The 27,722-nt window shown below is 35.7% G+C and overlaps 1 protein-coding gene across 2 annotated transcripts in view; it reads left to right on the top strand.

Moving 5' to 3' along the window:
• Positions 1-7,784: 7,784 nt before the first annotated feature.
• The window catches only part of BBS2 (Bardet-Biedl syndrome 2), a 54,007-nt gene continuing 34,069 nt past the window's right edge, over positions 7,785-27,722 (top strand). For both annotated transcript variants that reach the window (XM_031954535.1, XM_012553834.3), the window contains exons 1-4: positions 7,785-8,057; positions 24,224-24,451; positions 25,939-26,064; positions 27,288-27,350. In XM_031954535.1, the coding sequence (XP_031810395.1) occupies positions 7,941-8,057; positions 24,224-24,451; positions 25,939-26,064; positions 27,288-27,350 (534 nt within the window). In that variant the 5' untranslated portion in view covers positions 7,785-7,940. The remainder of the gene's footprint in view (positions 8,058-24,223; positions 24,452-25,938; positions 26,065-27,287; positions 27,351-27,722) is intronic.

The raw sequence follows: 27,722 nt of genomic DNA, 5'->3' as shown, positions 1-27,722 counted from the left end.
TTCAGAGGGACTTAGAAGCTGGAGAGATAATGATTCCTCTGTAATGAGGAATAGGCTTAAGCTGGAAGAATAGCAGAACCAGTAGGGGAAAAACAAACAAACTACTTTTTGTTGATATTAAAAAAAAAAAATGTATCACAGGCAATACAATACAAAGTCTGGAGTACTGAAGATTTAGAAAAAGGTAATTTTTCTTAATGAAATTTACCTTTTCATCCAAGATTAAACCAAACCATTGTCAAAAGTCCAGGTGACAATGTAAATTTGGGCATTTTCATTAGATTGTGAAACATTCATTCAAAAATGTCTGGAGAATTTTTATTTCCTATGGCTGGAAATATTGTCTATATCAGGGGAATAATGAACTCTGACAAATATTTTTTATAATTATGAAACAAAAATATTCCAGAATTCCATTCAAGTAGAGATGAAAATACTAAAGCATAAATTTACATTGTATCATACATCTTGAAAGCTTAAGCAATTCATCCATGAGAGTGATGAATATGACTAATTTTCCAGATTTGCCTAATTTAAATCCAGCTTCATGTGGGAATTTATTTTGCGTGACTTTTGTGATTTTTTGTTTGTTTGTTTCTTTTCATTTGAGGGATGGGTAGAAAGTTTTGCCAAAAGAAACCCCCCCCCCAAAAAAATGAGGAAGAGAATGACCAAAGCATTTTTAATGCACAAAAGAGAACGGAAGGAAGGCCAGATAAGCATGATAGTTTTGAAAGTTACATGTTTTATTTATTATGTAGAAATTCAAGTTATACAAGGTAGAGATTCATAATTTCATGTGCAATTCTTTTTTCTGTTCTATTGCATATGTACAGATATTAATTTTGTTTGGTGTTTATTAAATTCATAATTTTAAAAATTAAATAAAAATAAGAAAGAAAAACTTTTATTAAGCACTTACTATATGCCATTTGCTGTACTAAGCAAGTATGAATGTTTTGTTAAAGGATTGTTAAGGTTGTTTAAAAATTTTTTTTTAAACTAGTACATGTTAAGTTTCTGTGGGATAAGAAAAAAGCCTTCAGAGACTCATCTGCAAAAGAAAATTCAGTCACAGTAATCAAAAAACAGCCAAGAAAAGCCATAAAAGCAACAAACAAGTTTATATTTGAAATTTGGATTTAAGTGACCTCACCTGCCTTTGAAGACCATCCAGAACTGTGTTCTCCAATTTTGAGCCTCTCTTTTTCCCATGAGTAAATCTTTGTAACAAGGAACAGTATCATCTTTGTTACTCAGACTCTTTGGAAGCACAAAATTGTGAGATTTTTTTGTTGCTCTATTATAATCTACCAAAGTGCTTGTTGTTGTGACCACAAGTATAGAAAATGCCATATATGTATATTTTAAAAACACATGGAGAAACAAAAGACCAGTTTCTCCCTCTAGATAAAGAAATTTATTCTTACAAGGCAGAAATGCTGTTCTTTGGGGCTTAGGACACTGCTCTCTGTTCATAATTAGTAAAACATATTTAAGTCCAAGACTTTCTGGGGGTGTAACTTTTGGGAGGGCTTATAAGTATTTAATCCTTGACAATTCATTTAGTTCAACAAGCATGTACTAGGTCCCTAATATGTTACAGTCAAGCATCTAGCTAGCTCAATGGATAGAGTTCTGGGCCTGAAATCAGGATGACCTGAGTTCAAATATGACCTGATACACTTACTGTGTGATTTTGAGCAAGTCATTTAGCCTCAGTTTGTCTTAGTCCACTGGAGAAGGTTATGGCAAAACACTTCAGTATCTTTGCCAAGAAAATAGTATATTTCCCTCATGGGGTCGTGAAGAGTCAAACTTGACCAAACAGCAATAAGAAAATGTGTTAGTCATTGTGCTAGATGTTGAGGATACAGAGCAAAAATGAAAATCTCTGCCTTTGAGGAACTCATACCTTAATGAAGGGAAATCAAATTTATGCTTTGTAAGAGGGATATCCCTTACCTTTCAATTGTACTTAATATAATTTGCAAGATACTCTATACTGTGATATCTTTATTAGGTGAGAAGCCTCTTCAATTAAATAATGGGGTATTAATCAATCAAAGATGTAAACAAAGACTCTATTGAATCAACTAGTCATTCAATCAGTGAAAAGCACAAGCTAGGTACAAACAAGTTACAAATAAGTCCTTAATTAATTTGGAAGAATTGAAGTGCTTTAAGTCATTGGATGAAATTAGGTGATGCTACTTAGGAACATTAGATCTGGTTGAAAGATTAGATTTTATTGGAGGAGATATTGCAGCAGGAAGCAGTCGATCGAATCAGGTAGATAGGTTCGAGGTGGGTGTTTTGAATAGATTATATCCTTGTATCTATTCCAAACAGAATGGGGGAAAAGTGATCCCAAAGGAAACATCACGCCTTCTCTTATTACCTAGTCCTTCCTCTCTCTGTTCCCATTACATGTGTCTATAGGACAGAGGAGATTATTAATAAACAATTCATCTAGTTGGGGTTTGAAAGAAGACAAAATAGACAGACTGAGAAAAGACAGCTTCAGGGACTACAACATCTTCTGAGCAGACAAAAGTACAGCATTCACCAAAGCCCAGAAAAGAGCTATGCCTCAGGGAGGATTCCACAAATTGAAAAAAAGAACTTCCAATAATCAGAAACTGTTCACTATTATTTTGTCATACTTGTTAGAAAGTTTCTTCTAGATGTGAGGAAGGAGGAATGTTTTGCACCAACTGTTCTTAACATTTTAATCAATGCCTGTTTCTAAGAGCTAATTAACTCAGATTGGATACTTGATAATCTAGGATGAGCACCCTGGATGGGGCTTGTGAGCAATAGTATTAGAAAAACCCTGGCCACAATTCTGAAGAACAATTTGGAACTCTGCCCAAAGGACTATCAAACTGTGCATTCCCTTTTACCCAGCAGTGTTTCTACTGGGCTCATATTCCAAAGAGATCCTAAAGGAGGGAAAGGGACCCACATGTGCAAAAGTGTTTATGACAGCTCTTTTAGTAGTGGCAAGAAACTGGAAATTGAGTGAATGCCCATCAATTGGAGAATGGCTGAATAAGGTACGGTATATAAATGTTATGAAATATTATTGTTCTATAAGAAACAATCAGCAGGATGATTTTAGAGAGACCTAGAGAGACTTACAAGAACTGATGTTAAATTAGTAAAACCAGAAAAACACTGTACACAGCAACAGCAAGATTATACAATGATCAATTCTGATGGATCAATTCAGACCATTTCCAATGATCTTGTGATGAAGAGAGCCATCTAGACCCAGAGAGAGGACTGTGGGAAATGAGTGTAGATCACAACATAGCATTTTTACGTTTTTTTGTTGTTTGCTTGGATTTTATTTTCTTTCTCAGTTTTTCCCTTTTTAATTTGATTTTCTTGTGCAGCAAGATAATTGTATAAATATGTATCATATACTGGATTTAATATATGTTTTTACCATGTTTAATTTATATTGGATTACTTACTATTTAAGGGAGGTGGTGAAGAAAAGGGGGGAAAATTGGAACACAAGGTTTTCAAGGGTTAATGTTGAAAAATTATCCATGTATATGTTTTGAAAATTTAAAAAGTTTCAATAAAAAAATGAGTTCTAATAAAAAAAAAGAAAAACCCTGGTCCCTCAGAATCACCTCTAGATCCCTAAAGGAAGAAATCATCATCATACTCTGGGGTGTTAGTAGGGGTTTAGAAAAGTAGAAAAACTACTCTGTTGAGAACAGTTGTACCAGCATTCTCTCTAAGCAGTAAAGGTTGTATCTAAAGGGATCTATACATAGGAGGGTGGAAAGAAGATTTGGTATTCATATATGTTGCCTCCTTGACACTGTGACAGAAATTGCCATTAGGAAATTGATTTGCTTGAGTTAAATCAAGGATATAATGGGAAATGTTTTGGGCTAGGAGTCAGAAGGTCAGGATTCAAACCCTAGCCCTCATTTACTGTATGACACAGGGAAAGTCTCAATTTTTCTGATCCTTAGCTTCCTTAACTATAAAGAGAAAGGGTTAGAATAGACAATTTGTAAGGTCCTTTCCAGCTTGAAGTAATTCTCTAGAATTCCTCTATTAAAATACAAATATCCCTGGAGGAGGTAAAGCATAAATCAGTTGTTATCTGTGAACACTTGAAAATGAGTTTATTTAATCATCTTGTCTAATGATCTAGAACAATGACTAGGAAGGAAGCAGCCTGATAAATGGAAAGAACCATAGATTGGGAGTGAGGACATCTTCATTCCAGTCCTGGCCCTGCTAGAGATTACCTCAGTGACTTCTCATTTTACTCATCTGTGGTGGTCTAATCAAATATGAAGTTTGATGGTCATATCAGACTAACTTTATTTCCTTTCTTGACGGGATTACAAGACTAGTAGATCAGAAAAATATTGATTTAGTTTACCTAGATTTTAGCAAAACATTTGCAAAAGTATCTCGTGATGTATTTTATAGAGATGAAGACATATGGGGTAGAAAATAGTAAGATTAGATTGATTCAGAGCTGATTGTATGATTAAATCCCAAAGAGTTATCGTTTTAAAAATATTTTATTTTTTCAATTATATGTGAAGTAATTTTTAATATTTAAAAAATTTGTGAGTTCTAAATTTTTACCCTCCATACTCTCTGCTGTCCCCTACCCCCCAGATAGTAATAAATTTGATGTAAGTTATGCATGTGCAATCATGCAAAACACATTTCTATATTAGTCATGTTGTGAAAGAGAACAAAGACCAAGGGAAAACAGCCTCACAAAAAATAAAGTGAAAAAGTTTTCTTTGATTTGCATTCAGACTCCTTCAGCTTCTCTGGAGGTGGAGAGCATCTTTTATCATGAATCCTTTCAAATTTGTCTTGGATCATAGTATTGCTGAGAATAGTTAAATCATTCTCAGTTAATCATCATACAATTTGCTATCCTGGTTCTACTTATTTCACTTTGTATCAGTTCATATGTCTTTCCAGGTTTTTCTGGAATCACATTGGTCATCATTTCTTATTACACAATAATATCCCATTACAATCATATACCATGGCTTGTTGAGTCATTTCTCACTTTCCAATTCCATCACAAAAAGAGCTACTATAAATATTTTTGTATAAATAGGTCTTACTCCCTTTTACTTAGTCTTTTTGGAATATAGATCTACTAATGGAATTGCTATTTATATGGATGGATGGTTGGATGCACAGTTTATAGTCCTTTAGGCACAGTTCCAAACTTCTCCTCCAACATTTATCATTTTCCTTTTTTGTCATATTAGCTGATTTGAGAGGTATGTGAGGTGCTATTTCAGAGTTGTTTTAATTTGCATTTCCCTAATAAAAACGTAATTTATAGCATATTTTCATATAATTATAGATAACTTGGTTTCTTCACCCGTTCATATCCTTTGATCATTTATCAGTTGTGGAATTCTTATAAATCTGACTCAATTCTCCATATGTTTGATGTGTTTATCAGAAACACTCAGTATAAAATTTTTTCCCAGTTTTTTTTTCTTTTAATTTTGGTCACATTGATTTTGTTTGTGAAAATTATTTTTACTTAATATAATCAAATGTATCTATTTCATACCTCATAATGCTCTCTAAATTTTGTTTGGTCCAAAATTCTTCCTTTATCCATGCATCTGAGCCATATATTTCATATTCCCCTAATTTGCTTATAAAAAATCATCCTTTATGACTAAATCATATACCTATTTTAACCTTATCTTGACATGTGGTAAAAGATGTTGGTTTATATTTAGTTTCTGCCATACAGTTTCTTGATACAGTACAAGTATACTCTTGTCCCAAAAGTTTGGGTCTTTGGATTTATAGAACACTAGATTACTATGGTCATTTACCATTGTGCCTTGTGTACCAAATCTATTCCATTTGTCCTCTACTCTATTTCTTAGCCAGTACAAGATTGTTTTCTTGATTACTGTTTTTATTGTAGTTTTGAGATCTGGTACAGTTAGACTACCTTTCTTTATGGTTTTTTTCCTCCCATGAATCCTCAACTTTTTGTTCTTCCAGATTAATTTATTCATTTTTCTAGCTCAATAAAATAATGATAGGCATATTAATATATTAATATCAATATATTGATAATGAGCATTTTTTCATCATTTATCTTATCCCCATTAAAGATGCTTCCTAATGGTTTTAGGTATATACTACTTATCATTTCAAGGAAAGCTCCTTTTATTTAAGTAAAAAAAAAACAGGAGGGGTAAGCAATTGCTGCTGTCAGACAAAGCAAAAGCAAAAATAGATCTAATTAAAAGACACAATCAAGGAAACCACTTTTTTTTGCTAAAACAAAACAAAACAAAACAAAAACACAATGAAATAAAATCAATACTAAACATTAGAGATGATACTCTCAAACCTAGATGCTCTATAGGATGAGATGTAGTTGGTCTAACTAGGCGATTGAGCCAAAAAACCTACTTGCTACACAAATAAAATTAAATGTAATGGGAATAGGGCTCATATTCTTGTTAAAAGTCTCACTTTTTGAACTTAAAGATATAAACTTCACAAAGATAAAATGGAGGAGGCCTGGTATAGCAGTTAATGTAAAACAGCTGTGGAGATTATGTGGACTTACTGCTCTTTTGAACGCAAGTATATCCATGTTTAGAATGCACTCTAATGTTGTCTTAATTACTATTCCCAACTGTTTTTGTCCCAGCTGAAGAAAAAACAACCCCAACAAACTACAGCTGCGCTTTTTTTTTTTTTTTTTTAATTTTTTTTTTTTTTGGTTCTGTTCTGAATAAACTGTAGAGACTCCTCTAGCGGTCAGGACACAGTAAAGGGTCTGGAGATCAGCCCCGGGAGAATCCTCTGAAAGAACTGTACACATGTTTAGGCAGACGTACATCAAAGCCCACGGGTACTTGCTATCTGTCCTCAAACAGGAGGAACTGTGTCCCACACGGAGGTCATAACTAAGAGCATCAGGTGGAAGTTGCAAAGAGCAGATCTTACTTAGGCAGGCTCTTGGATTCTTAATTTATGCACTTAGAATTAAATATTTGGATGAGTTTCAAAATAACGATTCCTATATATAATTTTTATTAAAAAAAAATGATTCTAAAGAGTCCGGAGGTTTCAAGAGACGTGCAGAAGGCTGCTCTCCACAAGAACCTTTTTCTTAGAGACTTTTCTAACAGTCCTCAGTTGTCCTGAGCGCCTCGGGAGGCAGCCGGGTCATGGGCTGTAACCGACGGCCTCTGGGGTTATTCCCGCTCAGTTTCTAGGACCCGAAGGCGATTTGGGGGTGAGCGGTGTGGGCGGGTGATCCCCTCCCCCTCCCGGCCGCCCGAAAGGGAGTCAGTCTGGGGACACAGAGTTCGGCTGCCTGGGACCTGGAAGGGAGATGAGGAGGAGCGGGAAGGAAGACAGAAGCGAGATTCGGGTTGGGGAGGAAGAGAAGACGCGAGAAAGCTAGGCTTCCTTTAGGCTAAGTAGCAGCCCGAGAAGATGCAGAGAAGGGGCGGGGCCGAGGCAGAGGAAGGGGAGGAGCAGATCACAACGAGGGGGTGGGACTAAGAAGAGACCGAGGCCGAGCAGAAGCGAGGGGTGTGGCTAATGAAGAATGGGGAAGGATAAAAGGGCGGGGTTTAAATTTAAACTAAACAGGAGGAGGTGTGGCTCATGTGACGTCAAAGTAGAGGATGAATAGAAAGGAAGAGGGCGGGGAAAGCGGAGGTATAAGGTGGTAGGCCAAAAGCGGGGGCGGGGCTGAAAGGGAGGCGGGGCGGGGCTAATCCCCAGGGGAGAGGCGTGGTTGGGCCGGGACCGAGGCCGCCTGAGGAATAGCCGCGTCGGCCCGCGCAGCTTCCTGCCGGTGGCGGAGACTCCCAGAATCTGTGCCGGCTTACTGTCCCGCCCCTGGGACCCGAGGAGAAGCCGCCGGCGTTATCATGCTGCTGCCCGTGTTCACTCTGAAGCTGCGCCATAAAATCAGCCCTCGCATGGTGGCCGTGGGTCGCTACGACGGGACTCACACGTGCCTGGCGGCCGCCACCCAAGCTGGCAAGGTAAAGGGGCCCAGCCTCCCCTCCCGCGGTCTCTGGCTGCCTCTTCGGGAGGAGGGAGGATGCCACCCCCCCCCCCCCCCCCCCCCCCCCCCCGCTCCTCCCTTTTGCGTTTCTCCCCTCTCTATCCCCTCCCCCAGCCAGGGTTGCCAGGCAACCGCCGCCGCCGCCGCCGTGTGTAGCCGTAGGGTTCTTACCATTGTAATTATCCATAATAATCCCCCAACCGATACCTCCATTGCTTCCCCCACAGCTCGTCTCCCCCTCGCTGTCCCCCATCATATAGCTGACATGTTATATAATACACATATATAAACAGTGCATCATTATGCAACTATTTTAGGGATTCAAGCTGTCCACCTCTCAGTTCAGGTTTTCAGTGTTTGAAAAACAGCCTTAGAATCAGAGCACCTGGCTTCGAATACCATCCTTAGTATTTACAAACTGAATGAGTCTGGACAGGTCACCCGAGCTGAGTTTCCTTTCTATAAAATGAAGGATGAGCTAACCCGCATTCTAGATCTTTTTCATCTAGATATATCGCCTTGCATCATAATAAAACTTCATCTTGAAGTCCGGCTGTGTCCAAAAACTGCTTACCTTGCCACCATCCTGATGCAGAATCTCCCAGTTAGAGGGATGCTCAGACAGTGGACAAGGCGATCACAGGGCCCTCCATCAGTTTTAGTTTGATTTCTGTTAATACTGGTTTTTCAGTAATTCATGGAGTCTTAGGATTTAGCTATGGAAAGGACGTTAGACACTAGATCCAGCCCAGGATTTTCATTTACCTGAAGAGGATACTGAGGCCTAGAGAAACCACACAGATTAGAGGAGGCAGCTAAGTGGCAAAATGGATGGAGCCCCAGGTCCTGGAGTCAGGAAGACTCATTTTCTTAAATTAAAATCTGGCCTCAGATACTTAATAGATATTATGATCCTGAGCAAGTCACTTCATCCTCTTTGCCTTAGTTTATTCATCTGTAAAATGAGCTAGAAATGGAAATGACAAACCATTCCAGTGTCTTTGCCAAGAAAACACCAAAAGGGGTCACAAAGAGTGGCACATGTCTGAAAAATGAGAAAAACAACAGCATCCTTACACAAGATAGGAAATGGCTGAGCCAGTATATGACCAGCTCCTCTAATTCCTAATTTCAAGTCCAGTACTTTTTCTACTGCCTGCAGGTATCAATTCAATTTAATACGATTCTGTTAAATTATATCAGTATTTATTTAAATGACTCCAATGTTCCAGATACCATGCTTCAGTTATTTAGTATACAAACTAGACATGGTCATTTTCTTGTCTCCAATTGAGAGCAAGGCTATAAAACACTAAAGACCTATTGTCATACACACACATATCTTTTAAGGAGCATTGTTTGTATTCACATCTTTGGAACCTCTTTTTATAACTCTTTACAAAAAAAACTTAAAAAAAAATCTTTTCATATTTAACATGTTGTCTTGGCCCTCTGACATGTGATGTTGGCAGATCAGGGATTACAATCATCTTCATTTTGTACACAAGGAAATTGAAGTCAGGAGATAGTGAAATGACTTTGCTACAGTCACAAAGTAGTTAAATGTAGAGATGGCATGGCCATCTTAACTTTTGGGCTTCTGACATTAATTTTATGATTCTGTTATATAGTACAAATAAAGTAAAATATAGAGGTGAGGGATAATTCAGTTCAACAAGTGCTAACTATATTCTGGGGATCAAAATGAGACACAAAAATGAAAAATTTCTGACCTCAAATAGTTGACATTCTGGGAACAAGAAACATTATACATATAAATACAATGTAATGGGAAGTGATATATGTGTATAAAATACCAACAGTTAGAGACATTAGGAAAGTTTTCCTTAGGGAGAAGGAAGGCAGTAAGCATTTATATACCTCCTGTATGTGCTGGACACCATGCTAAATGCTTTTTACTGCAAATTAGGGGTCATTATGGTTCCCATTTTAGGGTTGGGATAGACAAAGGCTAAGTAAGCTTCAGGGTCACATAGTCACTAAGTATCTCAAATTGGATTTGAACTGAGGTCTTCCTGACTACTGGCTTAGCATTCCAGCTGACATTGTAGGAAGAGTTGTACTTAAGCTAAGATTTGAAGATAGTGATTTGAAAAAACAGGTGAAAGGGAAAGCATGGGGGTAGGAGATGAAATGTGGTAGATGGGAAGCAGTGAGCAGGTCAGTTTGGGTAATGTAGCATCACAGGTATATGGGACAGGGACCCTTATTCAAAGTGAAATCAAGACTCTCAAGGTAAAAGGCAAAAAAAGGATTTAATAAGGCTTTGGAGAAAGGACAACTCCCAACCAACAAAATGTCCTCATTAGAGAAGTACAAACAAAACAAAAGCCACAAAAACAGGATTATATAGACCCTAATTAGGAAGCCTCCACCCCGTTCTGACCTTTTTTCCCATTGGCTGGGGAATTTAGGCTTATGCTTTTAATTTGCTCAGAGACTAAAAATGTGTCCCAGAAACAAAGAATGCTAGTCAACAACACATTCTTTATCATATTAGGTACTTAATGCTAATGAAAGAGGGGCAAATAAGAGAAAAATGTAAGTTTACCTAAAATAATTGAAGACCTGCAGCTTTTATCTATAGCTCAACTTATTGCAAAATCTCAAGTCATAATTAAGGTGGAGGTTGAGGGCACATTCTTTTGAGAAAGAAATCTCACAATTTCTGTATTGGATCCCACTCAGCTTTGGGTACGTTTCAGCTGTCATTCCTGTCATTCAAAATCTCAGAATACACTAGAGTTTTCAGAATTGTGGAGTGAGTTCAAGACTCCGTGGGCCTGGAGGGAGTGAAGAAATGGCCACCATTATTGGATGTTTTTAGGATAAATAAATCTACTCGTTTCAATGAAAAACGTAGTTCAAGGGACATCTAGATGACACAATAGATAGAGCACTGGTACTGGAGTCAGAAGGACCCGAGTTCAAATCTGGCCTCAGACACTTAACACTCACTAGCTGTGTGACTCTGGACAAGTCACTTAACTCCACTTACCTCACCAGAAAAGAAAAACAAAAAACCCCCCTATACATTGAAAAAAAAAAAACATAGTTCTGATTGAAAGCAACAGAAATGAGACATGTCAACATTTTGAATTGAGACCTGCATTTAAGTATATAAACTGAGAGTTAATATACAAAAAAAGTCTCATAATAGTGTCACTTGTTTTGTTAAGGACAATATAAATTGTTTCCCAAAAGAGCAATAACTTGCAAAGAAAAGAAAGAAAGAATAAGAATGGTAAAAATAATTGTTTGAATTTTTTAACAATTAAATTTAATTGTCTTAAATTTTTATTGTCTCAAATTTTAAAAAAGAGAATGAAATGCATAACTTGAAGAGAAAACTTGATGGGATCGGCTGAAATGCATATCAAAACAAGATTTAAAAAAACGGAAATAAAAAGAAATAAAAAAGAAAAAAAACTGAGATACTGAATTTATGATACATTTTATTTGTCACTGGTTTAGATAGAAAGGAAAACCCTAGTGTTTGCTTTAATCCAGTAAAAACTGGATTAAAGGAAAACCCTACCTTTGACTTGCATAAAACCTAATAAAATTAGATGATATCTTAAAAATGTATATGCAGAATATTTTGATAAAACCAGTTTTTTTTTTTTTCTGGATAAAATTAGATGTTTTTAGTAGGAGAAAATCCCTAATCTCAATCCACAATGTCTAACATAAGAGATTGCTTATATCATTTAAATTTGTGTACAGAGTTGCTAAGTGTAAAATTTTCCTTTATTAGAAAAAAATACTACATATATTGTATTTAACATATACTTTAACATATTTAACATGTATTGGTCTATCTGCCATCCCAGGGGAGGGAATAGGGAAAGGAGGGGAAAAATTGGAACAGAAGGTTTTGCAAGTGTCAATGCTAAAAAATTACCCATGCATATATCTTGTAAATAAAAAGCTATAATTAAAAAAAGGAGCAAAAAAAATTTACTATGTGCTCATGTTTATGAACTCTAAAATTCCCTTATCTGACCACAATCTGTTGTCATTACACCTCTCCCTCTTTGCAATCACAAACTCTACTCTTTCACTGTGACCTCCAATTCCTCTGATCTTCAGGGCCTAGGCCATCACCACTGTACTGGTTATGCTTTCCTTGATTCCGCATCTTGATCCATTAGTGAAGTAATTCAACTCTACCCTATTGCATTTTTTGGAGAGGACACACATATCTATTTAAGCTCCATCTTTTCTCTCAGAATAATTTATTTCATGACAAGCCTCGGAAATTAGTGCTTGACTGAAAAAAACCACAAATAATTACCAAGAGAAGATATCCTCAAAATTCATCAGAAAAGGTCTGTTTTTGCTTGCAGGTGGGGACAGTTAGATCAGGCACAGATTGAAGGCAGGCAGGGACAGCGCAGCAGACAGTGAGAGTAAGGCAGGCAGCTCACACCTGAGCAGACTGGAGGGGGTTGGGGTGTGATCTCAGCTGTTTCTGTGGGGAGAGCTTTACCACAGTGTTGTTTACTTTGCCTTGGCAGCAAGCCAGTAGACAAGCAGAGAAACTAAAAACACAGAGGGTAAAAGCTACAACCTGAAAAGCTAGAGTCTCTCAGGACTTGGCCACACCCATCTGAAGTGACTCAGCATGCTTTCAGAATCTCAGAGTGCAGATGCAGCCCAGGCATTGCTGTCGTGCTAGTGCCTCACTGCTGCCCCTGTGGTCTGTAGAGGAACCTTGGTAACACCATCCAGCCTCTCCTCCCCCCCAAAAAAAGCAGACTGATTTTTTTTTGTTAGTTTGTTTTCTTTGATTCTTCTTTGACAAAATGAGCAAAGAATTAAAATGGATTCTAACTATTGATAGCTTCTATATGGATAGAGAGCAGACTTTAAACCCTGAGGAGATGAAAAAACAGACTGTCTCTAGATGACTCCCCAAAGGTGGATATGATCTGGTCCTCAATACACAAGAGTCTCATAGAAGAAATTAAAAAGGCTCTCACAAGAGAGCTAGAAGAAAAATGGGAAAAGGAAAGGGAAGCTTGGCAAGAGAGTCTGGATAAGTCATCCCACTCATTTAAAGATAAAGTGGATAAAGAAATCAAATCCTTGAAAAATAGAATTAGTGAATTGGAAAAAGAAAATAGCTCTCTAAAAAATAAAATTGGTGAAATGGAAAAAGATTCCATAGAACAAAACAACTCACTTAAAAACTCAATTGGACAATTAGATATAAAAAAAGTGAGTGAAGAAAATAACTCATTAAAAATTAGAATCGAACAAATGGAAATAAATGACTCAAGGAGACACCAAGAATCAGTCAAGCAAAACCAAAAAAATGAAACAATGGAAAAAATGTCAAATACCTTCTTGGGAAAACAACAGACCTGGAAAATAGATCTAGGAGAGATAATCTGAGAATTATTGGATTTCCTTAAAAATATGATGAAAAAAAGAGCCTGGACACGATTTTCCAGGAAATTATCAAAGAGAACTGCCCAGATGTTATAGAAACAGAGGGTAAAATAGACATTGAAAGAATTCATCGATCACCTATTGAAAGGGACCCTAAAATCAAAACCCCAAGAAATATAGTAGCCAAATTCCAGAACTATCAGATGAAGGAAAAAATGCTGCAAGCTGCTAGAAAAAATCAATTCAAATATAGAGGAGCCACATAAGGATTACTCAGGATCTAGCAGCGTCTTCAGAGGATCAAAGGGCCTGGAATATGATATTCCAAAAGGCTAAGGAACTTGGTATGCAGTCAAAAATAACTTACCCAGCCAAAATGAGCATTTTTTTTCAGGGAAGAAGATAGACATTCAACAAAATAAGTGAATTTCATCTATTTCTGATGAAAAAACCAGAACTAAACAAAAAGTTTGATCTACAAATATAGAACTCAAGAGAAACTGAAAAAGGTAAAAAGAAATCTTGGGAACTATATTTCTGCTATAAAGATATAAAAAGAACACATGCATACTTTGTCCTAGAAACTAGAGGTAGAAAGGAAATTTTACCAGAAAAAGGGTAAAAGTGGGGTTACTACATCTAACAAAGAGGCAAAGGAAACTTATTCTATCTGAGAGAAAGAATGGAGGGAGATGAACATAGTGTGTATCTTACTGTCATCAGAATTGGCTTAAAGAGAAAAATATTAGATACATTTGATTTATGGTGAAACTTCTCCCACCTTGTTGAAAAGTGGGAGGGGGAAAGTGAAAATGGAAGGAGAAAGCTAATTGGAAGGGAATACAGAAATTGTGAGGAAAGGGGTTAAGAAAGGGGGAGGAACTCTAAGGTGATGGGAGGGATACTAAAAAGGGAGGGCTTTGAGAAGCAAGTGGTGCTCACAAGTTTAATACAGGGGAGGGAGGTAAAGCAGAAGGAAAGGAGAAAAGCATAAGCAGGCGTTAACAAGATGGCAAGTAATACAGAATTGGTAATTTTAACCATAAATATGAATGGGGTAAACTCCCCCATAAAGAAGAAGCTGTTAGAAGACTGGATTAAAAGCCAGAATCCTACAATATGTTGTTAACAGGAAACACAATTAAGAGAGCTGCAAGAAGAAATAGACAGCAAAACTATAATAGTGGGAGATCTCAATCTTGCACTCTCAGAATTAGATAAATCAAATCACAAAATAAATAAGAAAGAAGTCAAAGAGGTAAATAGAATACTAGAAAAGTTAGATATGATAGACCTCTGGAGAAAACGAAATGGAGACAGAAAGGAGTACACTTTCTTTTCAGCAGTTCATGGAACCTATACAAAAACAGATCATATATTAGGACATAAAAACCTCAAAATCAAATGCAGTAAGGCAGAAATAGTAAATGCATCCTTTTCAGATCATGATGCAATGAAAATTACATTCAATAAAAAGCCAGGGGAAAACAGACCACAAAATAATTGGAAACTAAATAATGTCATACTAAAGAATAGGTGAAACAGAAAATCATAGACATAATTAATAACTTCACCCAAGAAAATGACAATAATGAGACATCATACCAAAATGTGTGGGATGCAGCCAAAGATAATAAGGGAAATTTTATATCTCTAGAGGCCTACTTGCATAAAATAGAAAGAAAGGTCAATAATTGGGCTTGCAATTAAAATGCTAGAAAAGGAACAAATTACAAATCCCCAGTCAAACACTAAACTTGAAATTCTAAAAATAAAAGGAGAGATTAATAAAATTGAAAGTAAAAAAAAAACTATTGAATTAATAAAACTAAGAGTTGGTTCTATGAAAAAATCAACAAAATAAGATAAACCCTTAGTAAATCTGATTAAAAGGAAGAGAAATCAAATTCTTAGTCTTAAAATGAAAAGGAGAACTTCCTATTAATGAAGAGAAATTAGAGCAATAATTAGGAATTACTTTGGCCGTTTATGCTATAAATTGATAAATGAAATGGAAGAATACCTTCAAAAATATGCTGATTAACAGAGGAAAAGTAAATTGGTTAAACGTCCATCTTAGAAAAAAGAAATAGAACAAGCTATTAATCAACTCCTAAAAAAATCCCCAGGACCAGATGGATTTACATGTGAATTCTACAAACATTTAAAGAACAATTAACTCCAATGCTATATAAACTATTTGAAAAAATAGGGATTGAAGGAGTCCTACCAAATTCCTTTTATGACACAGACATGGTACTGATACCTAAACCAGGTGGGTTGAAAATAGGGGAAAAAAATTATAGACCAATCTCCCTAATGAATATTGATGCTAAAATCCTAAATAAAACATTAGCAAAGACATTACAGAAAATCATCCCCAGGATAATACACTACAATCAAGTAGGATTTATACCAGGAATGCAGGGCTGGTTCAATATTAGAAAAACTATTAGCATAATTGACTATATCAATAACCAAATTAACAAAAACCATATGATCATCTCAATAGATGCAGAAAAAGCATTTGATAAAATCAATATCCATTCCTAATAAGAACACTGAGAGGATAGGAATAATGGACTTTCCTTAAAATAGTCAGGAGCATATATTTAAACCGTCAGTAAGCATCATATGTATGGGATAAACTGGAACCTTCCCAGTAAGATCAAGGAGTGAAACAAGGTTGCCCACTATCACCATTATTATTCAATATTATATTAAATGCTAGCCTCGCAATAAGAGTTGAGAAAGAGAATTAAAAATTAATAGGTAATGAAAAATTATCCTCTTTGCTGAGCATGATGGTATATTTAGAGATCCTAATTCTACTAAGCTATTAAATTCACACTTTAAGTTGCAAGATATAAATTCCATAAATCCTCAGATTTTAACATCATTAAAAATCTAACAGAAAAATACACAAGAAATTCCATTCAAAATGATTGTTGATAGCGTAAAATATTTGAAATCTATCACCAAAGGAAAGTCAGGAATTATATGAGCAAAATTACAACACTTACACAATAAGTCAGATTTAAAACTGGAAAATATTAAGTGCTCTTGGATGGCTGCGAATATATAAAGATGACAGTACTCTAAACTAATCTATTTATTTAGTGCTTCAGTCAGACTCCCAAAACTGTTTACGATCGAAAAATAACAACAAAATTCATATGGAAGAACAAAAGGTCAAAATTTCAAGGAATTAATGAAAAAAAAAATCAAATGAAGGTGGCCTAGCTGTACGATCCAGAACTATATTATAAAAGGTCACAAAACCATTAAGTACTATAGAAATAATTAATTGATCAATGGAATAGGATAGGCTCAAGGACAAAATATCAATAACTATAGCAATCTAGTGTTTGACAAACCCAAAGATGCCTACTTTTGGGATAAGAATTTATTTGATGAAAACTGCTGGGAAAACTGGAAATTAGTATGGCAGAAATTTGGCATGGCCCCACACTTAACACTGTACACCAAGATAAGATCAAAATGGGTCCATGATTTAGGCATAAAGAATGAGATTACAAATAAATTAAAGGAACATAGGATAGTTTACCTCTCAGACCTGTGGAAGAGGAAGGAATTTATGACCAAAGAAAAACTAGAGATCATTATTGATCACAAAATAGGAAATTTGATTTATCAAATTAAAAAGCCTTTGTACAAACAAAACCAATGCAAACAAGATTAGAAGGGAAACAACAACTGGGAAACATTTTACAATTAAGGTTCTAATAAAGGTCTGTTTCCAAAATATATAAGAATTGACTCTAATTTACAAGAAATCAAGCCATTCTCCAATTGATAAATGGTCAAAAGATATGAACAGACAATTTTCAGATGATGAAATTGAAACTATTTCCACTCATATGAAAGTATTCCAAATCACTATTGATCAGAGAAATGCAACAACTCTAAGATACCACTACACACCTGTCAGATTGGCTAAGATGACAGGAAAAGATAATAACAAATGTTGGAAGGGATATGGGAAAACTGGGACACTGATGCATTGTTGGTGGAGTTGTGAACGAATCCAACCATTCTGGAGAGCAATCTGGAATTATGCCCAAAAAGTTATCAAACTGTGCATACCCTTTGATCCATCAGTGTTACTACTGGGTTTATATCCCAAAGAAAGACTAAAGAAGGGAAAGGGACCTGTATGTGCCAAAATGTTTGTGGCAGCCCTGTTTGTAGTGGCTAGAAACTGGAAAATGAATGGATGCCCATCAATTGGAGAATGGTTGGATAGATTGTGGTATATGAATGTTATGGTATATTATTGTTCTATAAGAAATGATCAGCAGGATGAATACAGAGAGGCTTGGAAAGACTGAGTGAAATGAGCAGAACCAGGAGATCATTATACACTTCAACAATTATACTGTATGAGGATGTATTCTTCTGGAAGTGGATATCTTCGATAAAGAGAGGATCTAATTCAGTTCCAATTGATCAATGATGGACAGAAGCAACTACACCCAAAGAAAGAACACTAGGAAATGAGTGTAAACTGTTTGCATTTTTGTTTTTCTTCCCAGGTTATTTTTACCTTCTGCATCCAATTCTTCCTGTGCAACAAGAGAACTGTTCGGTTCTGAACACATATATTGTATCTGGGATATATTGTAACATATTTAACATGTATAAGACTGCCTGCCATCTATGGGAGCGGGTGGAGGGAGGGAAGGGAAAATCGGAACAGAAGTGAGTGCAAGGGATAATGTAGAAAATTACCCATGCATATGTACTATCAATAAAAAGTTATAATAAAATAAAAAAAAATTCATCAGCCTTCTCCCCCTCTCCCTTTCCCAAAGGAAAAACAAACACATAGAGGCAGTCAAAATGAATTTACACATTGGTCATGTTCAAAAAATTAATTGTTTCATTCTGCATTGAGTCCTTCACCTCTTTCAAGAGGTGGATAGGATGTTTCCTCATTAGTCCACTGAAATCCTGTGTGGTCATTATCCTGATAACATTCATATTTCATACCTTGTTCATCCATTCCCCAGTTTACAAACATTCAAATTTCTATTCTTTGTCACCTCAAAAAGAACAATAAATGCTTTTGTATATCTTGGAATTAATTTTGCTTAGGACTAATCTTTGCTTAATCAATCCTCCCTTTGATGTCTTCTCCCTCCCTTCTTTTTCCTTCCAGTTTCCCTTTTGAGTTAAATGTATTAGTTTCCAAACATCTGTGCTTGTGCATGCCTCTTTGTATGTGTGTGTGTGTTCTTTCTTCATTTGACCAGTTGAAATGAGAGTGGGATTCAGAGTGTAGCCATTCTCCCCCAGCGCCCTCTGTTTTTATAGATATATACCTGTGAATATTAATTATATGAGATAATTTCCCCCAACTTTCTTTCCCTCCCCACCCCTTAAGGTATTCCTTTTCTCATCTCTTTTCATTCTTTTTATTAAGATTATCAGTCTGTACCATAATCATTCCAAGGCTTTGTCTAATATTAGACTCCTTTGAACCCTGGTAATAATGATAGGATTCAGAGTGGACACATGTATCATCTCCTCATAGTTGGATGTAAGCAGTTTACATTTATTTAATTCTTTTTATCATTGTTCATTCATGTATACCTTTTTATTCTCTCTTCATTCTTGGATTTGAACATCAAAGTTTCTCTACAGCTCTGATCTTTTTTATTTGGGATACTTGGAAATCCTATTTCCTATATGGCCTGAGCAGTGAGATCCTGCTCTGTGCCTGGGCCCTGAGACATTCTGCTGCAACTGGTTTCTGAACTTCCTCTTTTCTTGGCATACTGTCCAAGACCCTCCTACATGAGAATGTCAGCCACTATGTAAGCCTCTTTTCACTCTTCCCTGGGCCTGAGATCCACAGCTGGGTAGTAGGCAGCAAAACTGCCGATTAAAGCCTGTCTTTCCATTATGATTTCCAGCTATAGGTCTGAGCGAATCCAATTTAGTCTAGGACCTATTCTTCTTTCCTGGATATTGGAATGTTCTGCTTGGGGATGCTCCTGCCTAAAGTCAGTCCCCAGTGTCAAAAGACCTATCTATCCACCTATGCCATGCTTGACTGGGTAAATGATCCATTGAGATTTTTTTCTGGGTCTCCACAAGATGATTTGATCTAGTGCATTTTTTGCAACTGTTTACTGGAGTCCACCTCAGTGCCCCCTATATTGCTCTATCTTGTTTCTTCCCTATACCACCAGGCTTTTTATTTACTCTGCCACTATTTTCTGTTGATTTTTAGTCCTTGACATCTCTATATCAGTGTGCACTTTTCCCCTCCCAATTTATATAATCCAGAGACCTCAGGGCGTTGCCATCTTCCCATGCCATCCTTAGGTTGTCTAGACCTTTGTGCCTACTGTAGTTGAACTTCTTTTATATGTTGTCTCTCTCTTTTAGAGAAGAGGAACTGCCTTGATTTTTCTGTTTGTATCCTAATAGCATAATTCTTGACACATAACAAATGCTTAATAATTGTATTTTCATTCATTCACTATGTTTTGAGAACATTATGCCAAAAAACAAGTTACCCATCACAATAATGTAATTGTGATTATTATTTGATGCAACAAATGTGAAAATTGTAAATAATTTTATCAACAAAAATCTATATTACATTATTCTTATGTGTTTAAGGTTGTTATAAAATTATAATTAACTATTTGCATAAAATACTAAGAAAATTATTTGCATAGATTATTTTAGGAAAAATGTGGAAGCAACAACAATTTTTTTCCCTAAAAACAAAGGGCATAACTATAAAATTTTGAAACCACTAGTTTAACTTAAAGACTTATAGTTGAAAACTAAATTCTAACTTCAGTGCTTGACATCAAAGATTTATTCTCAAGTAGGATCTTTTGCATGAAATAGCTAGAAAGAGAAAAATAAGAACTATTTCTTGAATTAAGGGTGTTAGGAGTTTAAAAAAAATTTGACTAAAAAGTTACTTTCAATCATTCAACTTGAGAATTCTGAAACATGACCTGTTATCATGAGACTGACAAAACACTCTGACAAAAATGCTTAGGTTTGGGATTTATTAAACATACTCTAAAGACTAACCTGGTCTCAGGAGTGTCATTGCATATTCTAGTCTGAGCAGAGGTATTTTAGCGTAGTTTATTTCAGAATAAATAGTTCTTCCTTCCTCCCTTCCTTTTTTACTCTTTCTCCTTCCTTCCTTCCCCCCTCCCTCCCTTCCTCCTTTCTGACTTCCCTCTCTCCCTTTGTCCTTTCCTCCCTCCCTTCTTTTCTCCTTCCCTTCCTTTTTCCTTTCCTCCCTCTCTTCCTTTCTCCTTTCCTCCCTCCCTCCCTTTCTCCTTTCTTCTCACCCTTCTCTCTTTTTCTCTCTCCTTCCCTCTCTCCCTTTTTCCCTCCTCCCTTCTTCCCTCCCTCCCTCCTTTCCTTCTTTTCTTCCTTACTCCCTTTTTCCTTTCCTCCCTTTCTCCTTCCTTCCCTCCCTTCCTTCCTTCCTCCTTTCTGCCCTTCCTTCCTATCTTTTTCCCTTCCTTCTTTCCTTCCTCTTTCCCTTCCTCTCTTCCTCTCTTCCTCCTCTTTCCTGAAACTTAGGTCTCTGGGACTACCAAATTAATTACCAGAGATCTTTTCAGACAAGATCAAAAGAATCCAAATTGTGAAGAACATAGACAACTCTTCAGAAGGTCCTACATAATTCTGAGCATTTTTCATTTTCTTAGGTTAAAAGGGCAAGATTGAATTAATCATTGTTCTAGTCTGGCATCTTCTTTGTCTCTAGTAACCAATTAATAGGAGTATGTGTACATTAAATAGTAGGGAATGAATTAACAGAAGTGTTATCCCATCTTATAGTTCTTAATTAGGATTATTCGGGGTAGCAAACTCTAAATTCTTCACAAGCTAATAGCAGATATAAACATAATGATCTTCACTTCTCACTGTTTTTTTTTTTCATTTTGCTTGCATATATGTATTTATAAGTGATGAATATTTACTCACAGTAATTTATTTTGCTTGTGTGTATTTTGCCTGTATTTATATCTATATATATTGTTTTCCTCTAATAGAATATAAGATTTTCATGGGTGAGAACTATAATTTTTGTCTTTGTGTTTGCATACAGTGCCAGGCACACAGTAGGAATTTAAATGCTTGTTTATTGATTATCTTGCAATCTTGGAGGAAAATTCTTAAAAATGTGTAGAAGCATTTAAGATTTTTTATTAGAATTTTTAGCATTTATTCAAAAGTTCTTCAGTTATCCCCCATATAAGATTTACCCCATTATCAGTCTATTCTCTCTCTTCCCAGAGTACACACTCTGTTTCTGAAAACTCATTTGGTGGTGATTTTTTTTAATGTAGCACTAGGGTGACTTATTTGTACAACATTTTTGGTAAAGTTGGATACAAATATTTTCCCCCTTCTAAACAACACAGTTGAAAATTTATTAGGCCATCTCCTTAGTTTATAATCTGTTTACAATTTTTAAAATAATCTAGTTTGAAATTATAAGCAGAAAAACCTTTTATTTAAATATTAATAGTAAATTGACTTTTTGTACGGAATCATATGATTTATTTCCTAAGTTTTTTTTTTTTTAAGGAAAAATATTTTTATTTCATTATCTTTTTTCAATAGCATTTTATTTTTCCAAATGCATGTAAAGATAGTTTTCAACATTCATTTCTGTAAGATTTTGTGTCCCAAACCATCTGATATGGTTAAACATATACTATTCTTTTAAACATATTTGCATATTTGCCAATGCTATGCAAAAAAAATCATAATAAAAGGGAAAAAACACAAGAAAGAAAAAGAAAACAAATCAAACAAAAAAGTGCAAATAGTATGCTTTTATTCACAATCAGTCTTCATAGTTCACTCTCTGGATGCAAATGGCATTTTCCATCCCACTTCTATTGGAATTGTCTTAAATCACCACATTGTTGAAAAGATCCAAGTCCATCACATTTGATTATCACATAATCTAATTGTTAGTACATACAATGTTTTCTTCCTTCTACTCACTTCACTCAGTATCATTTCATGTAAGTCTGTCCAGTCTTTTTGAAATCAGCCTGTTCATTTTTTATGTAACATTAATATTCCATTACATTAATATACCATAACTTATTCAGTCATTCCCCAATTAACTTCTTTATCTCATTGACACTGACTATGAAAGCCTTCAGGAAGTTAGAGAATTTTTATGACTCAGAGATATCCCAATTGGTTAGGACGGTTTAAGGATTAAGAGATAGATTTGTAGATTCCTGAATCAAAGAACTACAGAAGGGCTTATTTTCTGATTATTTTGATATACAGTAATTATACTCTTAGAAACAGTGGATAGTTGTTGTGGGATCCCAATTGGTAAAAGCCATACTACTGGGGTGAGAGCCACTCCAAAGCGGGTGGAGAAAGCTGTTTTCAGACACTACCTAAGAGATAACCTTGTATGTATGTGTCTAGGAACTTATTGAAACTGGCCTTGTGAAGTCCCTATTGAATTGAAAACCATAATAAGGACATAGTAACCAGCTGCAAGCTATAGCAAGATGTAACTTTGATACTGTGACTATCTTTACTATATCCACTACATTATCTTGGGTGTCTAAACATTCACCCAAGGGTGCTGGGACCCAGGCCCAAAATTAGAACTGTTTGCTAAGCATAATGCAAATCCCTAATGATATATAATGGCGCTTTGCAGCTCCTCCTCCTTTTATTTGATTTCTATGATTACCATGGGACTTTTGGGGGGCCTCTGTGGAGACCCACTGAATAGTCTAGCCACTACCACGGGGATCTGATTTCCTGTAAGTTGTCTGACAGTGGCCCCCCACAACCCTTATGAAAATTACCCATTATGATTATTAAACCATTTATATATTTACAATGGAGCTCCCTCCCCCTTTTTTTCTTCTTTTTTTTTTGCTGAGACAAATGGGGTTAAGTGACTTGCCCAGGGTCACACAGCTAGGAAGTGTTAAGTGTCTGAGGCCAGATTTGAACTCAGGTCCTCCTGACTTCAGGACTGGTGCTTTACTATGCCCCCCTGCCTTTTTCTTTGGTGCGTCCCTTGTTTGGGAGTGAAGGAGAGGAGGCTCGGGCTTCCCTTAGTTGGGGAAGTCTGGATCCTACAATTGCATATAAGATTAATTAATACAGGTGCTGTAGCATCTGGGCTGCTGATGCCAGTCATACTAGTAAACAACACCAGAGATATATTTATTGACAATCTCTTAGGAAACCAGTAGCCAATGATTATAAATACATTATAAGGAGGCAGCTCAATGGATAGAGTTCTGACTCTGGTGTCAGGAATACCTAAGTTCAAATCCAACCACAGACACTGACTAGGTCTTTGACCCTCAAGTCACTTAACCTTGTTTGCCTCAATTTTCTCTTCTATAAAAGGAAATGTCAAATCACCCGAGTATCTTTGCCAAGAAAACCTCATGAATGTCATGGTCCATGGAGTCACACAGAATTGGATGTGAGTGAATAACAACACATATAACATTGGCTATTACCAAAAGTTATTTGTCTTATTATTCTGTAGTATATGTGGTTTGTGAATCTGGCAGGTGTTTAAAGAGAGTGGTACCTTTTGTAAATATTTGTAACATTTATTAGTTGCTACAGAATGATTAAGATTGTTAGCTACTTAAAAATTTTGGTATTTGATGGAATAACATATAATTGTTTTTTATTTCGTAGGTTTTTATTCACAATCCTCATGCTCGTAGACAGCACCTAAATACACCTCGTCTTCTCCAGAGTCCCCTTGATGCAGATGTTTCTCTTCTCAACATTAACCAGGCAGTCAGCTGTCTTACAGCAGGAGTACTGAACCCTGAACTAGGATATGATTGTCTTCTGGTGGGAACCCAGACTAATCTTTTGGCCTATGATGTTTACAACAACTCAGATTTATTTTACAGAGAGGCAAGTTATGATATTGTTGATATATGATATATAATTCATGTTATATATATAATTACATATAAAACCCATTAAGCACATCATTTTTTATAAACTATAGAGAGACTGACAAAAATCTTATTTGTTGAACCCATTCCCTCTTTCATAATCATGTGAATGAAAGTGGAAAATAAATTGACCACAGTGAAAATGACAGCTCACACTCAGATAGTGAGGACAAAACAATAAAGGTAAAAAAAGCAGGCACAAGAACTCAAAAAACCACAGTTGTCACATTTTAGGACCAGCAGTCTTATAGACCCTTAATGGACTGTAGGGAACATTTTGGCAACATTTGGATACCTTGTTATTTTAAGGATTCATGATGTCATTCCCTTTACCTATCAGGTTCTCACCTTCCATATCTTAATAGAGGGCTTCTTAAAACTTTTTTTTTTTTTTAACTATTCATGACCCCTTTTTACCTGAGAAATTTTTTATATGACTCCATGTATATGGGTACATAAAATAGGTATACAAATCAAACATTTACTGATGATAAATCATAAATAAATTCATTTAAAGATAATTCTTTGGTACCATATAATCTTACCATTTATTAAAAATGAAAGCAAATTTGCATACTGAAATGGATGTACTTGTTTACTTGTACATAAAGAATTCAATTGTAGTGAAATATTTGATACTGCAGAACATAAAGCATTCAGAAACCTTTTACTATTGCCATATTTTTCTCAACCCCCATATTCAGTTATGTAATCTCATATGATATGACCTGTAGTATAAGAAATTTGCTTTAATAGATAGTATTCATGAGTTGCTTTGTTTGATAAATTAATCCCCCTAAGACAAACCTGGTGATGATTCTTTTCCATCTTAGGATGGTCTTTGGACAACAGGCATTTAGTTTTGTGCCTGAAGTCATTCAGTCTATTTGGATTTGCCAGATCATGTTCTGTATTGACAGAATGTTCTAGAACCCAAAGTTACTTTCATATCATAATGAGGTATTGAAGAAGGAGTTGAGTGGATGCTTGCTGTAGTATAACAATTAAAGACCCATATATATTAAGGAAAATTTAATTCTTTTCAGTGTATTTTGTTTAACAAAGCAAGTTTATGCATAATAAATTTTAGGAAAATTTCTATCCAAAATAGCTAAAAATTTTTAATGATTAAAAGCATAAAATCAACCATCTAGGATGATTTATTTTTCAGGAATTTTAATGGCCTAGGTATACTGTAGCAACCTGTTAACAGAGCTTAGAGAGTAGAGGACTGAGTTTAATCCAGGTACTATCTTAGGCTTGAGTAAGCCACTTATTTTCTCTGTCCTGGATTTCCTCACTGGCAATCCTGATCTATCTCTAATGCTCTGAACTACAATATTTTTAGTGATTATTAGATAATTTGGGGGCTATAGATACAAAATAATGCATATTTAAATGTAGGTACCTCATTAAATGTAAATCATTTTGCTTTTTCTTTAGGTTACAGATGGGGCAAATGCAATAGTACTTGGGACATTGGGAGACATTGCATCACCTCTTGCGATTATTGGTGGAAATTGTGCTCTTCAGGGCTTTGATTTTGAAGGAAATGATCTATTTTGGACGGTATGAAACTAAAAAAGTATCCTTTGTATACCTATAAGAATATTTACTTTTGATAAAAAATTATCTTTCCTAATATGTTACTTAAATATTTCATGACTTGCTGGGCAAGCCCAGTTTATAATCCCAGCTACTGGGGAGGCTGAGACTAGGGAATTTGGGGGGTTCAGGAATTCTGAGTTGCAATGGGCTGTCAATCAAGTGTCCACACCAAAGTCTTCACCAATATGGTGAGTCCCTGTGAGTGCAGCACAACCAGCGTCTCTGACCAAAGCTCCCATGCTGCCCATCAGGAGTAGAATTGGAGCTGTTAGTAAGTACTGTATTTTCAGTGTGACGGAGTATTAGTTTTTATATATGTATATTTGTGTGTGTATATGTATATATATAATGTGCATATATGTATGTACATATGCATCTTTCCATATGTCTTATCTATCCATCCATCCATCTATTCATCTCTCTGTCTATTTATTATGTTAGGATGATTTTATTTTTATTTTTTGCTGAGGCAATTGGAGTTAAGTGACATACCCAGGGTCACACAGCTAGGAAGTGTTAAATGTCTGAGACCCAGTTTTGAACTTGGGTCCTCCTGAATTCAGGACTGGTGCTCTGTCCACTGCACCACCTAGGTGTCCCTCTCTATTTATTATGTCCCTGTCACCATATTATTATGGTGATAACATATGTAAGGCCATAGGCAAGTCACTTACTATCTTTGAGCCTTAATTTTTTCATCTGCAAAATGGGTTTATGGGGCAGCTAGATGGCACAATGGTTAGAGTGTCAACCCTGAAGGCTAAGAGGACCTGAGTCAAATCCGGCCTCAGATACTTAATACTTCCTAGCTGTGTGATCCTGGGCAAGTCACTTAACCCCAATTGCCTCAGAAAAAAAAAAAAGGAGGGAGGGTCCATAATAATTATAGTGTCTATGTCTTACAGTTGTTATGAAAATAAAATCAGATAATGTACAGGGAATACTTTGTAAACTTAAATATTTTTAGAAAAATAACAGTTGCTACCATTGTATGCATTAAAATTGATTTGTTGAGGAACTTAAACCTGGTTACAATTATATTTGTTGTTCTCTGCATGAAATAAGAGATTAACTAGTACCTTATGACTCTTTATTAAATCCTCTTATTTTTTTCTATTTGGCAAAAAAAGAAATACATTAAGTAGTACAAGAGGGAATTTTAAGGATTCTTGGTTTTATTTTAGGTTACTGGAGACAATGTTCATTCCTTAGCATTGTGTGACTTTGATGGAGATGGGAAGAAAGAGGTATGTGGTTCTTTTCCTGTGTATATAGTTGAAAGTTTTTCTTGTGACAGTGATATTAATATTGAGAGATGAGTATTATATTTCTAAATTTTTTGTTACCTATTAATTGGTAATAGGCTCCATTTGATCTTCCCTATTCTGAGCAATTAGATGCCTACTTTGTATACTAGTTCCTTAGATCTGAATTGTTTTTTTGAATACAGGATTAATAGCTACAGTTTAAAAGAGTCAAATGAACCTCAATCACAGGGTTTCATAATGTGCTTCTTTTGTCTTAAAAACCAAATTGGTGGACTGGATCTATATCCCAAAGAAATCATAATAGAGAAAAAAGTATCCACATGTGCAAAAATGTTTTCAGCAGCTCTTTTT

The sequence above is a fragment of the Sarcophilus harrisii genome, chromosome 2 (assembly GCF_902635505.1).
Source record: "Sarcophilus harrisii chromosome 2, mSarHar1.11, whole genome shotgun sequence".
Taxonomy (NCBI): Eukaryota; Metazoa; Chordata; class Mammalia; order Dasyuromorphia; family Dasyuridae; genus Sarcophilus; species Sarcophilus harrisii.
The sequence above is the reverse complement of the archived record's forward strand: the minus strand, read 5'-3'. Positions and strand labels throughout refer to the sequence as shown.